At 44.8% G+C, this 13,697-nt stretch overlaps 1 protein-coding gene across 1 annotated transcript; it reads left to right on the top strand.

Moving 5' to 3' along the window:
• Nucleotides 1-3,359: 3,359 nt before the first annotated feature.
• Nucleotides 3,360-4,202, top strand: kctd16a (potassium channel tetramerization domain containing 16a; the record flags this gene model as incomplete). Its single annotated transcript, XM_084150415.1, has 1 exon — nt 3,360-4,202. The coding sequence occupies exon 1, from the start codon at nt 3,366-3,368 to the stop codon at nt 4,200-4,202; it is 837 nt and encodes a 278-aa protein (XP_084006541.1). The 5' UTR covers nt 3,360-3,365.
• Nucleotides 4,203-13,697: the final 9,495 nt, after the last annotated feature.

Below are 13,697 nucleotides of genomic sequence, written 5' to 3'. Positions count from 1 at the left end.
TAGATGTGATTTGTCTTAGAGATACAGGGTCTGGAATTGAAGTGAATCCACCAAAGCAATATGTTTATGTACTTATTCCAAGTATGTCTGACATATTTGTTAGTTTAAGGATGAAATGGTTTGTACATTGTTTTTACCACATTTCTTAGCACTTATTTGTTTGAAGGGCATTGTTGGCTTTTCCAGTCAGTGAGATTTAACCACAGATTTCAACAACAAGAGCTCACAAATATTCCAAATGATCAAGTTATGTTCCATGATGGAACTTCTAGAATGTCTTACATCACTCTCAGCTGGAGACTCATATTGTCTTAGATTATTCATGCTGAACTGGCATGAAATTCAACCCCTCCTAAAAATCAGAAACTGGTAGTGTTGCACCAGCAGGAACTGAGGGAGAGAGAGAGAGAAAGAGAGAGAGAAAGAGAGAGAAAGAGAGAGAGAAAGAGATTGAAAGAGAGAGAGAGAGAAAGAGAGAGAGAGAAAGAGAGAGAGAGAGCGAGAGAGAAAGGGAGAGAAAGGGAGAGAAGGAGAGAGAGAGAGGGAGAGAGAGTATTATAAATATTAAAGTATAGCAGTGTGTTTGTACAGGAACAGCTTGGTTTAGAAACAGGAACTAAGGACTCTCTGCTGAGGATTAATGGCATCTGTTGTTGTCATTAGTCAGCAGTCCAACTCACTCTGAAATGTTTAATCCATTTGGATTTCTTTGTTTGCAAAGAAGATAAAATACATTATGGAATGGGTTGAATATCCATAACACAATACAACAAAGTAGCCTACACTCACTCACTGTCTGCACCCCACATGTTACCCAAGCCGAGCCACAACAACACACAACATCCGTTTTCAAGAGGGGAAAAGGAAAATCTCACATTAAAAGAACCAGCAACAGCAGTGGAACACAGCTTTCAATCCCTTCTGTTTGGATCCCACTCACTGAAGCTGGTCTCTCCATGTGGCTGCTTAGCAACCCCTCCCCGGCACAACACAGTGAATTATCGTGCAGGGTAAAGCATGACCAGTGCTGGATTCTCACATCCCAGAGTCGGAATCAGAATCACCTATATTCACGAAATACATTTGCATGTACAGGAATTTGACTCTGTGAAATGATTCACCAGTCAGGGAGAAAATCACTCCACACCGACTCAAACCACCAATGTCCTAGCAGAGAACACGGGGATGAGGAGTCTCTATTACTTCAAAGGATTTAGGCTTTTTCTTCACTGCTTTTCTTCCAAAATAGGAAAAAGGGTCTGAAGAGTATAGGCCTACGATTGGTCACATTGAGGGCTGTAGCCTATAAGGGGGATGTGGTGATGTGCAATCTGTTTATACTAACACTGGAATAGCTATGTGACAACTAATATCAAGAGCACAGGCTCCTATTTAAAAGCATATGACTATATATATGACTCTGAGAAAAACGGCTCATACAAGCCACCCCTAAAAGAGCAAACAAGATAATATGTTGACATGCATTGCAACATATGAGCTATTTAAAGATAATTACTGTGACAAGTAGGCCTAAGTACTCATGCATGGCCACCATCATGGATTGAAAGCCAACGCATGCGAGCAGCCGATGGGCTACTCACTCATTCCATTAGAGTACAACAGTATGAGTCATAAAATCTTGCGGTCAAACAAGGAAATGGTTCCAATTGTTTTTCCACCATTCATTTTTCCCATAGGGGATTTTAGAAACCTTAAAATAAGGGCTGTGTTTCGTGTAGGCTTACCCTGGCGTGACGTTTTGATAACCATGTAAATCTCTCTAGGACAAAGTGACTTTTATCAATATATTCGCCTCTATTTACCCCCCCCCCAATTCTTTTTGTTGAACGCTAAATAGCTGCTAATGTGGCTATCATAAAGAACTACAAATGCCATGATGATCTGGACGAGACTGCCTAATCGAGGCAAACATAAGAATCTCTGGATTAACTAATGTTAGCTAAATTTAGTAATAAATAAATTGGCTACATTTCTTTACATTTACAATTCTGTGAACTGTCTTGTGCAAGTTTAAAATTGACACAATACCTGTTAGCAAAGGTGTCAGCTAGAGATGACATGCAGGAGCTTCCAGGGATTTGTAGTTTTGCATGATGTCTACTTTGATGCTAATTAGCATTTTCGAATCTGAGAGTAAATAGATGCGAATATATTGATTAAAGTCACCTTGTCCGAGAGAGATTTACATGGTTATCAAAACTTCTCACAAGAGTAAGCCTATACAAAACACAGCCCTTATTTTAAGTGTTTCTATAATTCCCTATGGGAAAAATTAAAGGTGAAAAACGATTGGAACCATTTCCCTGTTTGACCGCTAGGTTTTATGGGTATTATAACACCTCCACTGTGGGGCTCTATGGCCACATGCACTTTCCATGGTGCTGAAGTGACGCCCATTCACCCAGTCCAGTCACTGTACCATAGGGAAGCACAACCTCACAGCTTGTAATTGCTGGTGATAGACAATGAAGACATTATTAATTAGCACAGATAAATAATGGGAAGCAAAGAAACGGAAGGTGGGGTTATTTTGTTTTTGAAAATTATATCATACACGGTTTTAAATTAGTCACCTGATATGTTTCAGCATATGGAAATCCCCTAATTAAATTCAAACTCAAATGTTATTATAGCCTATTAGGATACTTTGCAGAATGTTAATATCTTTTCTATGCAATGTCATTCAGAATGTAGGCTATTCTACTCTACGTCGCACGTTTTTAAATGTCATTTTCCTTTAAGATGATGATGTAAGACGTTACTCCCGATTATGTTTTTTCCGCGCACGGCTGGAGAAACATCATCTTAACCGTATTCACTCCCGTGCCAGCCTGACCGTTACTTCTGCTCTCCTCTCTGCACAGCAGTTTGGAAACGTAGAGATGGGAGCGCGCTGCACCGGCGTCCGGATTCCATCGTCACTTTCAGAAAAGAACCGCACGCGCACCGCAATTTCAGCACGGTCTCCGTGGACAGCGAACGTGCCATTGATTCGGGCAGATAAAGTTACATTGGACCCTTAAAAAACAAGGACAGGAGCTTGCCTTGCAGAATCAAAGAAGTTGGACATTTTTATCCAGAACGGACTGAAGTGCTGAGGTTTTTTGGATTGATGATGGAATAATGGTGATTTCACGATGATTTCACTGTAGGATTATATTAATGGACTCACAGCAATGGGACATAGCAATGGATGTGTGTAAAATGATGAGTGCACTGGATGTGGTGATCGATTTCATTCAACAGAAGACATGCACATTCCATCCCATATAGATTGAAAACTTTTTTGGGAACATCTGCGCGCCGCACCCTGACCGGGATTTGGTTTTGTGCATGAACTAAAAATGGCACTGAGTGAGAATTGTAAAACCCAGCCCGCTAAAGAAACAGGGTCGGTGCAAAACCCGCCGTCTGATGTTATTGAACTAAACGTAGGGGGACAGGTTTACTACACTCGCCTCCTTACTTTAACAAGCATCCCCAATTCCTTACTGGGACGGTTATTCTCGACCAAGAAGGGGTCCTCGAACGACTTGGCGCGGGACCTCAGGGGACGTTATTTTATCGACAGAGATGGTTTTCTGTTCCGATATGTATTGGATTATCTGAGAGATAAGCAGGTCGTCCTACCGGACCACTTCCCGGAGAAAGGAAGGCTAAAACGGGAAGCAGAATACTTTGAACTGCCCAAACTGGTCAAACTGTTGGCGTCCGAGGAATCTAAACATTTTCAAGACGACCCGTTTCACAGTGATTTTGACGATGCGTCGCTAGGCAGCGACCAGAGGATCTATTCCTCCTACTCTCTGGACCTGAGGTATGGATACATAACCGTCGGTTTCAAAGGCACGTGCGCGACACCGGGAGGTAAAGACAGTCAGATTGACCCCAAATCCAAAAAAGTAGTACCCAGAATCTTCATTAGCGGAAGGATCGGCCTCGCCAAAGAGGTGTTTGGAAACACCCTGAATGAGAGCCGAGACGCGGACAGGCCTGCGGACAGGTACACCTCCCGGTTCTTCCTCCGGTTCCGTCACTTGGAGCGGGCCTTTGACATGCTGTCTGACATCGGGTTCCACATTGTCTCCTGTAACTCGTCGCTCACCGCCTCTTCCATCAGCCATTACGCACCTGAGAAAGTCTGGTCCAACTACACCCAGTACGTCTTCTACCGTAAGTGAACGTTTATTTCCCACATAAAACACTCAAAACCTGCTTTAATAATGTCCTTTAGGTTAGGCCACCTGGTTGACGCCATGTCACAATAGATTGTTTAAGTGGATTCTTTTGGTTAGGCCACCTGGTTAATGCCATGTCACAATAGATTGTTTAAGTGGATTCTTTAGGTTAGGCCACCTGGTTGATGCCATGTCACAATAGATTGTTTAAGTGGATTCTTTAGGTTAGGCCACCTGGTTGATGCCATGTCACAATAGATTGTTTAAGTGGATTCTTTAGGTTAGGCCACCTGGTTGATGCCATGTCACAATAGATTGTTTAAGTGGATTCTTTAGGTTAGGCCACCTGGTTAATGCCATGTCACAATAGATTGTTTAAGTGGATTTAGTAAAGGGAATAGTTAAGTAGGTTATACTATTGATGTCTGACAGACTGACTAGGAGGCATAGGTTGGATTAGGCCTATATGGTTCCCTTTGCTCTCATCCCTACACCTTGTTTTAAATAGCCTTTAAAGTTTGTGATTATATACACCGAGTGTACAAAACATTAGGAACACCTTCCTAATGTTGAGTTGCATCCCATTTTGCCCTCAGAACAGCCTCAATTCGTCGGGACATGGCCTCTACAAGCTGTCGAAAGCGTTCCACAGGGATGCCAGCCCATGTTGACTCCAATGCTTCCCACAGTTGTGTAGAGTTGGCTGGCAGTGGATCTCTACTAAAAATAGCTTGTTCCATCTCATCCCACAAATGCTCAATTGTATTGAGATCTGGTGAATGGGCAGGCCACTACAGTATGTGTTTGTGGAACCATTCCTGGACAATCCTAGCCTTTGTGGCATGGGGCAATATCCTGCTGAAAAAATCAATTTGCAGGTGGATACACTGCTGCCATGAAGGGATGCACCTGATTGGCAATGATGTTCAGATATCCTGTTGCATTTCAAACGTTGCTCCACTTTGATCAATATGTGCCATGAAAACACAGCCCATACCATCAAACCACCACCACCAGCCTGCAATGTTGATGGATGCATCTACTCATGTGATTTTCTCCATGCTCTAGTCCTCCCAACAGCGTGAAACAGCAGGAACCGGGATTCATCAGACCAGGCGATGTTTTTCCAATTCTCCAGTATCCACTGTTTTCATTCCTTAGCCCACTGCAACCGCATTTTCTTGTACTTTGCTGAAAGGAGTGGAACTCTGTAAGGTCGTCGGCTGCCCTACCCCATTCGTGTCAAGGTACGACGAGTTGTGCATTCTTTTATGGGTCTTTGGGCACCAATGTTGTACTGGACTGTCAGTTGACTAACTGTAGCCCGTCTGTTGCTCTGCACAATTCGTGCCAGCCTCCTTTGTCGTCTTTCATCAATGACAAATTTTTCGACCACTAGCCAGCTGTTGGCTGGATGTCCTTTGGGTGGTGGACAATTCTTGATACACACAGGAAACTTTTGAGCGTGAAAAAACGAGCAGCGTTGCAGTTCTTGACACACTCAAGCCGGTGCGCCTGACACCTACTACCATACCCCGTTCAAAGGCTCTTAAATCTTTTGTCTTTCCCATTCACCCTCTCAATGGCACACATACACAATCCATGTCTCAATTGTCTCAAGGATTAAAAATCCTTCTTTAACCTGTCTCCTCCCCTTCATCAACACTGATTGAAGTGGATTTAACAAGTGACATCAATAAGGGATCATAGCTTTCACCTGGATTCACCTGGTCATTCTAATGTTTTGTACACTCAGTGTAAGTGCACTATGTTACACTGGGATGTAACCAATTAGAGACCAATCCCCAGCCGCCTGCATGAGGGAAGAAGACTTAGCTGATTTAAAGCACTAGGCATCACTTCAAGTCTCAGGCAAGGTACAGACCACGCAAGCCTATTCTACAAACCTCTTCTGCCACACACACACACCGACCAACATCATTTCACATTCATTCCCCTCCCTGGTCTAAACCAGACAGTTGTGCCATTTAGCTGAAGGAGGAAAGACAACGTTTGGCCACTAGCGACTGCCTACCTACCTTCATTAGTAACTCATTTGGCTCATCCCTCACTTTCTCTCTCCTCATCCCTTGCTTTCTCTGTGCGGAGAGATGAGGGAGATGTTGCACCATAAGGCCAATTAAAATACACCTTATTCGCAATTCCAGAAGGTTCCCCCTCGGATTCCTGAAGGCGATCCAGTTGGCAGGTCAAGGTTGGTGTTGGGGTGGTGGAGGGTTTTAGGCAGGTGGAGTAATCGCGGCAAAGAAGACACATGGTTGCTAATGATTTGCCTACAGAGTCATTAATATAATTATAATAGGGTGGGTGTTGACCTCCTAACACCAAATTATAGGCATTTAATTGTGGAGGATGGAGATTAGAGAGAGAGAGAGAGAGAGAGAGAGAGAGAGAGAGAGAGAGAGAGAGAGAGAGAGAGAGAGAGAAGAGAGAGAGAGAGAGAGAGAGAGAGAGAGAGAGAGAGAGAGAGAGAGAGAGAGAGAGAGAGAGAGAGAGAGAGAGAGAGAGAGAGAGAGAGAGAGAGAGAGAGAGAGAGAGAGAGAGAGAGAGACAGAGAGAGAGAGAGAGAGAGAGAGAGAGAGAGAGAGAGAGAGAGAGAGAGAGAGAGAGAGAGAGAGAGGTTTCAGTCTTTAATTCTTATTCTCACAGCACATGCTGATTCATGCTGTTTGTTAGTGAGACTATATTCTGAAGGCCAGTGTGTGTCCCACATGCACACAGTCGTCTGTCTCTTTCTCTTGCATCATACTTCTCTCTCTCTGTTTCTCTTTCCTCTGAGTCCCCTCTCCCTTTGTTTCCTCTCTTCTCTCTCTTTGTCTCTTCTCTCTCTCTCTGTTTACTTTCCTCCTTCTCTCCTCTCTCTTAATCTCTCCCTCTCCTCTTCTTCCTCTCCCCCATGTTCTCCCTTTCCCTGGCTCCAGAGTAGTTGGGTTAATTTGAGAAGGAAATTGAAGTGAGAGACAAAGACAGTGCATTGTGCAGTCCTGTGCTGCCGGTCCCTATAGTTATTTTACAGGCTCCATTGAGTCCTCTCAGCATCTGTGTTGGACTACAACTCCCAACAGACACCAGAACCCTCATTAGCATAAGTGTGTATTGACTTAATTTCGCGGCAGGCACCAGAACAGCTGTTTACCAATTTACTTTACTTCCTGGCCTGAGTGATTGATAATGACTCATCTGTGCTGAGTCTGACAGTCAGTCGTGAGATTCAGTCCCTTGTTAGCCCTAACCCCTTGCTACGAAAAGGCATTGTTGTTCTGTCAATGATTATCATCATGTTGTGCCCAATGGCACCCCATTCCCTTTATAGTGCACTACTTTTGACCATGGCTCATAGGGCTCTAGTGCCATTAGGGTGCAATTTGGGACGCAGGCTCAGTTTATCTTCTGTTCAGAGCATTACAGAAGGGCGAACCCAGCAGCAGGCAGCGTTGGTATGGATGAGGTCACACACTGAGACATTTGGTATGAATGAGGTCACACACTGAGCCATTTGGTATGGATGAGGTCACACACTGAGACATTTGGTATGGATGAGGTCACACACTAAGACATTTGGTATGGATGAGGTCACACACTGAGACATTTGGTATGGATGAGGTCACACACTGAGACATTTGGTATGGATGAGGTCACACACTGAGCCATTTGGTATGGATGAGGTCACACACTGAGCCATTTGGTATGGATGAGGTCACACACTGAGCCATTTGATATGGATGAGGTCACACACTGAGCCATTTGGTATGGATGAGGTCACACACTGAGCCATTTGGTATGGATGAGGTCACACACTGAGCCATTTGGTATGGATGAGGTCACACACTGAACCATTTGGTATGGATGAGGTCACACACTGAGACATTTGGTATGAATGAGGTCACACACTGAGACATTTGGTATGGATGAGGTCACACACTGAGACATTTGGTATGGATGAGGTCACACTGAGACATTCGGTATGGATGAGGTCACACACTGAGACATTCGGTATGGATGAGAACACACACTGAGACATTCGGTATGGATGAGGTCACACACTGAGACATTCGGTATGGATGAGGTCACACGCTGAGACATTCAGTATGGATGAGGTCACACACTGAGACATTCAGTATGGATAAGTGTCCTTGAACCTGATGACGGTGATGATTCAGTGGATGAGTTTATAACGGACCTGAATATGCTGGAGTGGAGTTTGCACTGAGCAAACTATTGCTCTGAATGAATTGCTTCAATATACTGTATACCACATTGGTGTGTGTGTGTGTATGTGTGACAGGAGGTTGGTGGCACCTTCATTGGGGAGAACGGGCTCGTGGTAAGGACTGGAGGGAATGAGCGGAATGGTATCAAATACATCAAACACATGGTTTCAGGTGTTTGATGCCATTCCAATCGCTCCGTTCCAGCCATTATTATGAGCCGTTCTCCCCTCAGCAGCCTCCACTGGTTTGTGTGTGTAAATATGGATAGAAAAAGCTGCCCTCAAGGCTTGTATCACTATAAAGTGCCACTCCAATGTAAGAGACATGATCTTAGATAAACGACGTGGCCAAAAGTATGTGGACACCTGCTCGTCAAACATCTCATTCCAAAATCATGGGCATTAATATGGAGTTGGTCCCCCCTTATCTGCTATAACAGCCTCCAATCTTCTGGGAAGGCTTTCCACTAGATGTTGGAACATTGCTGCAGGGACTTGCTTCCATTCAGCCACAAGAGCATTAGTGAGGTCGGGCACTGATGTTGTGCGATTAGGCCTGGCTCGCAGTCGACGTTCCAATTCATCCCAATGGTGTTCGATGGGGTTGAGGTCAGGGCTCTGTGCAGGCCAGTCAAGTTCTTCCACACCAATCTCGACAAACCATTTCTGTATGGACCTCGCTTTGTGCATGGAGGCATTGACATGCTGAAATAGGAAAGGGCCTTCCCCAAACTGTTGCCACAAAGTTGGAAGCATAGAATCGTCTAGATAGTCATTGTATGCTGTAGCGTTAAGATTTCCCTTCACTGGAACTAAGGGGCCTAGCCCGAACCATGAAAAACAGCCCCAGACCATTATTCCTCCTCCACCAAACTTTACAGTTGGCACTATGCATTGGAGCAGGTAGCGTTCTCCTGGCATCCACCAAACCCAGATTTGTCCGTCGGACTGCCAGATGGTGAAGCGTGATTCATCACTCCAGAGAACACGTTTCCACTGCTCCAGAGTCCAATGGTGGAGAGCTTTACACCACTCCAGCCGGTGATCTTAGGCTTGTGTGCGGCTGCTCGGCCATGGAAATCCATTTCATGAAGCTCCCGACAAGCTGTTCTTGTGCTGAAGTTGCTTCCAGAGGCAGTTTGGAACTCAGTAGTGAGTGTTGCAACCGAGTACAGACACGCTACGTGCTTCAGGACTCGCCGGTCCCGTTCAGTGAGCTTGTGTGGCCTACCACTTCATGGCTGAGCCATTGTTGCTCCTAGACGTTTCCACTTCACAATAACAGCACTTACAGTTGACCGGGGCAGCTCTAGCAGGGCAGAAATTTGACGAACTGACTTGTAAGAAAGGTGGCATCCTATGACGGTGCCATGTTGAAAATCATTGAGCTCTTCAGTACGAGCCATTCTACTGCCAATGTGTCCCTATGGAGATTGCATGGCTGTGTGCTCGATTTTATACAACTGTCAGCAACGGGTGAGGCTGAAATTGCCGAATCCACTCATTTGAAGGGGTGTCCACATGCTTTTGGCCATGTAGTGTATGAGCATATTTGTTAAAAGTAGAGATGTAAGTTGTTACATTTAATGGGGACTTTTAGGTCTTAGATTAAGCAGACGCGGTATGTCTAATTATCTCGGGCGATGGCTAGAATGTTTTCAAAAAGCAGCACAGAATATTACCCTGCTTGTCTCGTAGTGATACACTGGAGACTTCCACATCATTATCAAGACTTCCACATCATTATCAAGACTTCCACATCATTATCAAGACTTCCACATCATTATCAAGACTTCCACATCATTATCAAGACTTCCACATCATTATCAAGACTTCCGCATCATTATCAAGAGTTCCACATCACTATCAAGACTTCTACATCACTATCAAGACGTCCACATCACTATCAAGACTTCCACATCACTATTAAGACCTCCACATCATTACCAAGACCTCCACATCATTATCAAGACCACATCATTATCCAGAGAACACGTTTCCACTGCTCCAGAGTCCAATGGTGGAGAGCTTTACACCACTCCAGCCGGTGATCTTAGGCTTGTGTGCGGCTGCTCGGCCATGGAAACCCATTTCATGAAGCTCCCGACAAACTGTTCTTGTGCTGAAGTTGCTTCCAGAGGCAGTTTGGAACTCAGTAGTGAGTGTTGCAACCGAGTACAGACACGCTACGTGCTTCAGGACTCGCTGGTCCCGTTCAGTGAGCTTGTGTGGCCTACCACTTCATGGCTGAGCCATTGTTGCTCCTAGACGTTTCCACTTCACAATAACAGCGCTTACAGTTGACCGGGGCAGCTCTAGCAGGGCAGAAATTTGACGAACTGACTTGTAAGAAAGGTGGCATCCTATGACGGTGCCATGTTGAAAATCATTGAGCTCTTCAGTACGGGCCATTCTACTGCCAATGTGTCCCTATGGAGATTGCATGGCTGTGTGCTCGATTTTATACAACTGTCAGCAACGGGTGAGGCTGAAATTGCCGAATCCACTCATTTGAAGTGGTGTCCACATGCTTTTGGCCATGTAGTGTATGAGCATATTTGTTAAAAGTAGAGATGGAAGTTGTTACATTTAATGGGGACTTTTAGGTCTTAGATTAAGCAGACGCGGTATGTCTAATTATCTCGGGCGATGGCTAGAATGTTTTCAAAAAGCAGCACAGAATATTACCCTGCTTGTCTCGTAGGGATACACTGGAGACTTCCACATCATTATCAAGACTTCCACATCATTATCAAGACTTCCACATCATTATCAAGACTTCCGCATCATTATCAAGACTTCCACATCAGTATCAAGACTTCCACATCATTATCAAGACTTCCACATCACTATCAAGACTTCCACATCACTATCAAGACGTCCACATCACTATCAAGACTTCCACATCACTATTAAGACCTCCACATCATTACCAAGACCTCCACATCATTATCAAGACCTCCACATCACTATAAGACTTCCACATCATTATCAAGACTTCTACATCATTATCAGGACTTACACATCACTACCAAGACTTCCGTATCATTATCAAGACTTCCAAATCATTATCAAGACGTCCACATCCTTATCAAGACTTCCACATCATTATCAATACTTCCACATCAATATAAGGACTTCCACATCAGTATCGAGATGCGAACATCATTATCAAGACTTAAACATTATTATCAAGACTTCCACATCAATATCAAGACTTCCACATCATTATCAAGACTTCCACATCATTATCAAGACTTCCACATCATTATCAAGACTTCCACATCACTATCAAGACGTCCACATCACTATCAAGACTTCCACATCACTATTAAGACCTCCACATCATTACCAAGACCTCCACATCATTATCAAGACCTCCACATCACTATAAGACTTCCACATCATTATCAATACTTCCACATCCTTATCAAGACTTCTACATCATTATCAGGACATACACATCACTACCAAGACTTCCGTATCATTATCAAGACTTCCAAATCATTATCAAGACGTCCACATCCTTATCAAGACTTCCACATCATTATCAATACTTCCACATCATTATCAAGACTTCTATATCATTATAAAGACTTGAACATCATTATCAATACTTCCACGTCATTATCAAGACTTGAACATCATTATCAAATGAATTTTTGGGGACCTTTTAAGGAGAGAAATCCTTTTGAAGAGTGACACTAAAATGGTCCCAGTTTAAACTAAGAAACTACAACTTGTAAATACTTTAATTACTCTAACTTGACAAGGAAATTGTTTCACCCCGCTATTTATATTGGGGTTATTTAAAAGTGAGCCTGGGTCTACTCTACACGTTAAGGCCTACTGATTAGGCAGTGTTCTTTTCAGGTAACAAAACCCCATAACACTCACTGGTGCGTCCAAAATGAGGGAAAGAGAGGGAGGGACAAGTTCAGGGTGGACTGGGGAGAGAGGGAGGGAGAGAAAGGAAGGGACAAGTGCAGGGTGGACTGGGGAGAGAGGGAGGGAGAGAGAGGAAGGGACAAGTTCAGGGGGGACTGGGGAGAGAGGGAGGGAGAGAGAGGAAGGGACAAGTTCAGGGGGGCCTGGAGAGAGGGAGGGAGAGAGAGGAAGGGACAAGTTCAGGGTGGACTGGGGAGAGAGGGAGGGAGAGAGAGGGAGTGACAGGTTCAGGGGGGACTGGGGAGAGAGGGAGGGAGAGAGAGGAAGGGACAAGTTCAGGGTGGACTGGGGAGAGAAGGAGGGAGAGAGAGGGAGGGACAGGTTCAGGGTGGACTGGGGAGAGAGGGAGGGAGAGAGAGGGAGAGACAAGTTCAGGGGGGCCTGGGGAGAGAGGGAGGGAGAGAGAGGGAGAGACAAGTTCAGGGGGGGCCTGGGGAGAGAGGGAGGGAGAGAGAGGAAGGGACAAGTTCAGGGGGGCCTGGGGAGAGAGGGAGGGTGACATCCTGGCCGTTCCCTACACTCCCAGTAACCTCTACCTCCCTCCATCCTCACTCCTCCCTCCATCCTCCTCTCTCCATCCTCCCTCCATCCTCTCCCTCCATCCTCCCTCCATCTCTCCCTCCATCCTCCCTCCATCTCTCCCTCTGCCTCCTCCATCCTCACAGCTCTATTTTATAATGGACCAACGATTATTTGCAGCCGTGTCCCAAATGGCACCCTATTCCCTATATAGTGCACTACTTTTGACCAGAAGTAGTGCACTATATAGGGATAGGGTGCCATTTGGGTCACAGATTGCATCATTGATCGCATCCAGGTCCCTGGTCTGAATTATGTATTTGTTAGACAGTGATTGTAATCAGTCTATTTGGGGATAAATGACCAGTGAAGGTTTGAGTTTAGGCCAGCGGCGTAGCGCAGTTTCAAGGATTTTTTTAACAGCCAGTGGCTTAGGCTATATGCATTATTTAGTTGTAATGGTCGATTGTTGTGTTTTTAGAATGGATGCATTTTGTATCTTGTTGGTAGTTATATCTATACAGTGTGGCTATGGCTCACACAAAAGGACAATATTGTAATTGAGGCCCTTCTTTTACAGTGACACTGTCTTTAATTATCTTTACCTTATCCTCCTCATCTCTCTCTCTCTTCTCTCTCTCTCTCTCTCCTCACTCTCTCTCTCTCTCTCTCTCTTCTCTCTTCTCTCTCTCTCTCTGTCTCTCTCTCTCTCTTCTCTCTCTCCTCATCTCCTCTCTCTCTCAATCTTCTCTCTCTCTCTCGCTCGCTCTCTCTCTCTCTCTCTCTCTCTCTCTCTCTCA

The sequence above is a fragment of the Coregonus lavaretus genome (assembly GCF_964263955.1).
Source record: "Coregonus lavaretus genome assembly, chromosome: 32".
Taxonomy (NCBI): domain Eukaryota; kingdom Metazoa; phylum Chordata; class Actinopteri; order Salmoniformes; family Salmonidae; genus Coregonus; species Coregonus lavaretus.
This window is presented reverse-complemented; position numbering and strand designations above follow the sequence as displayed.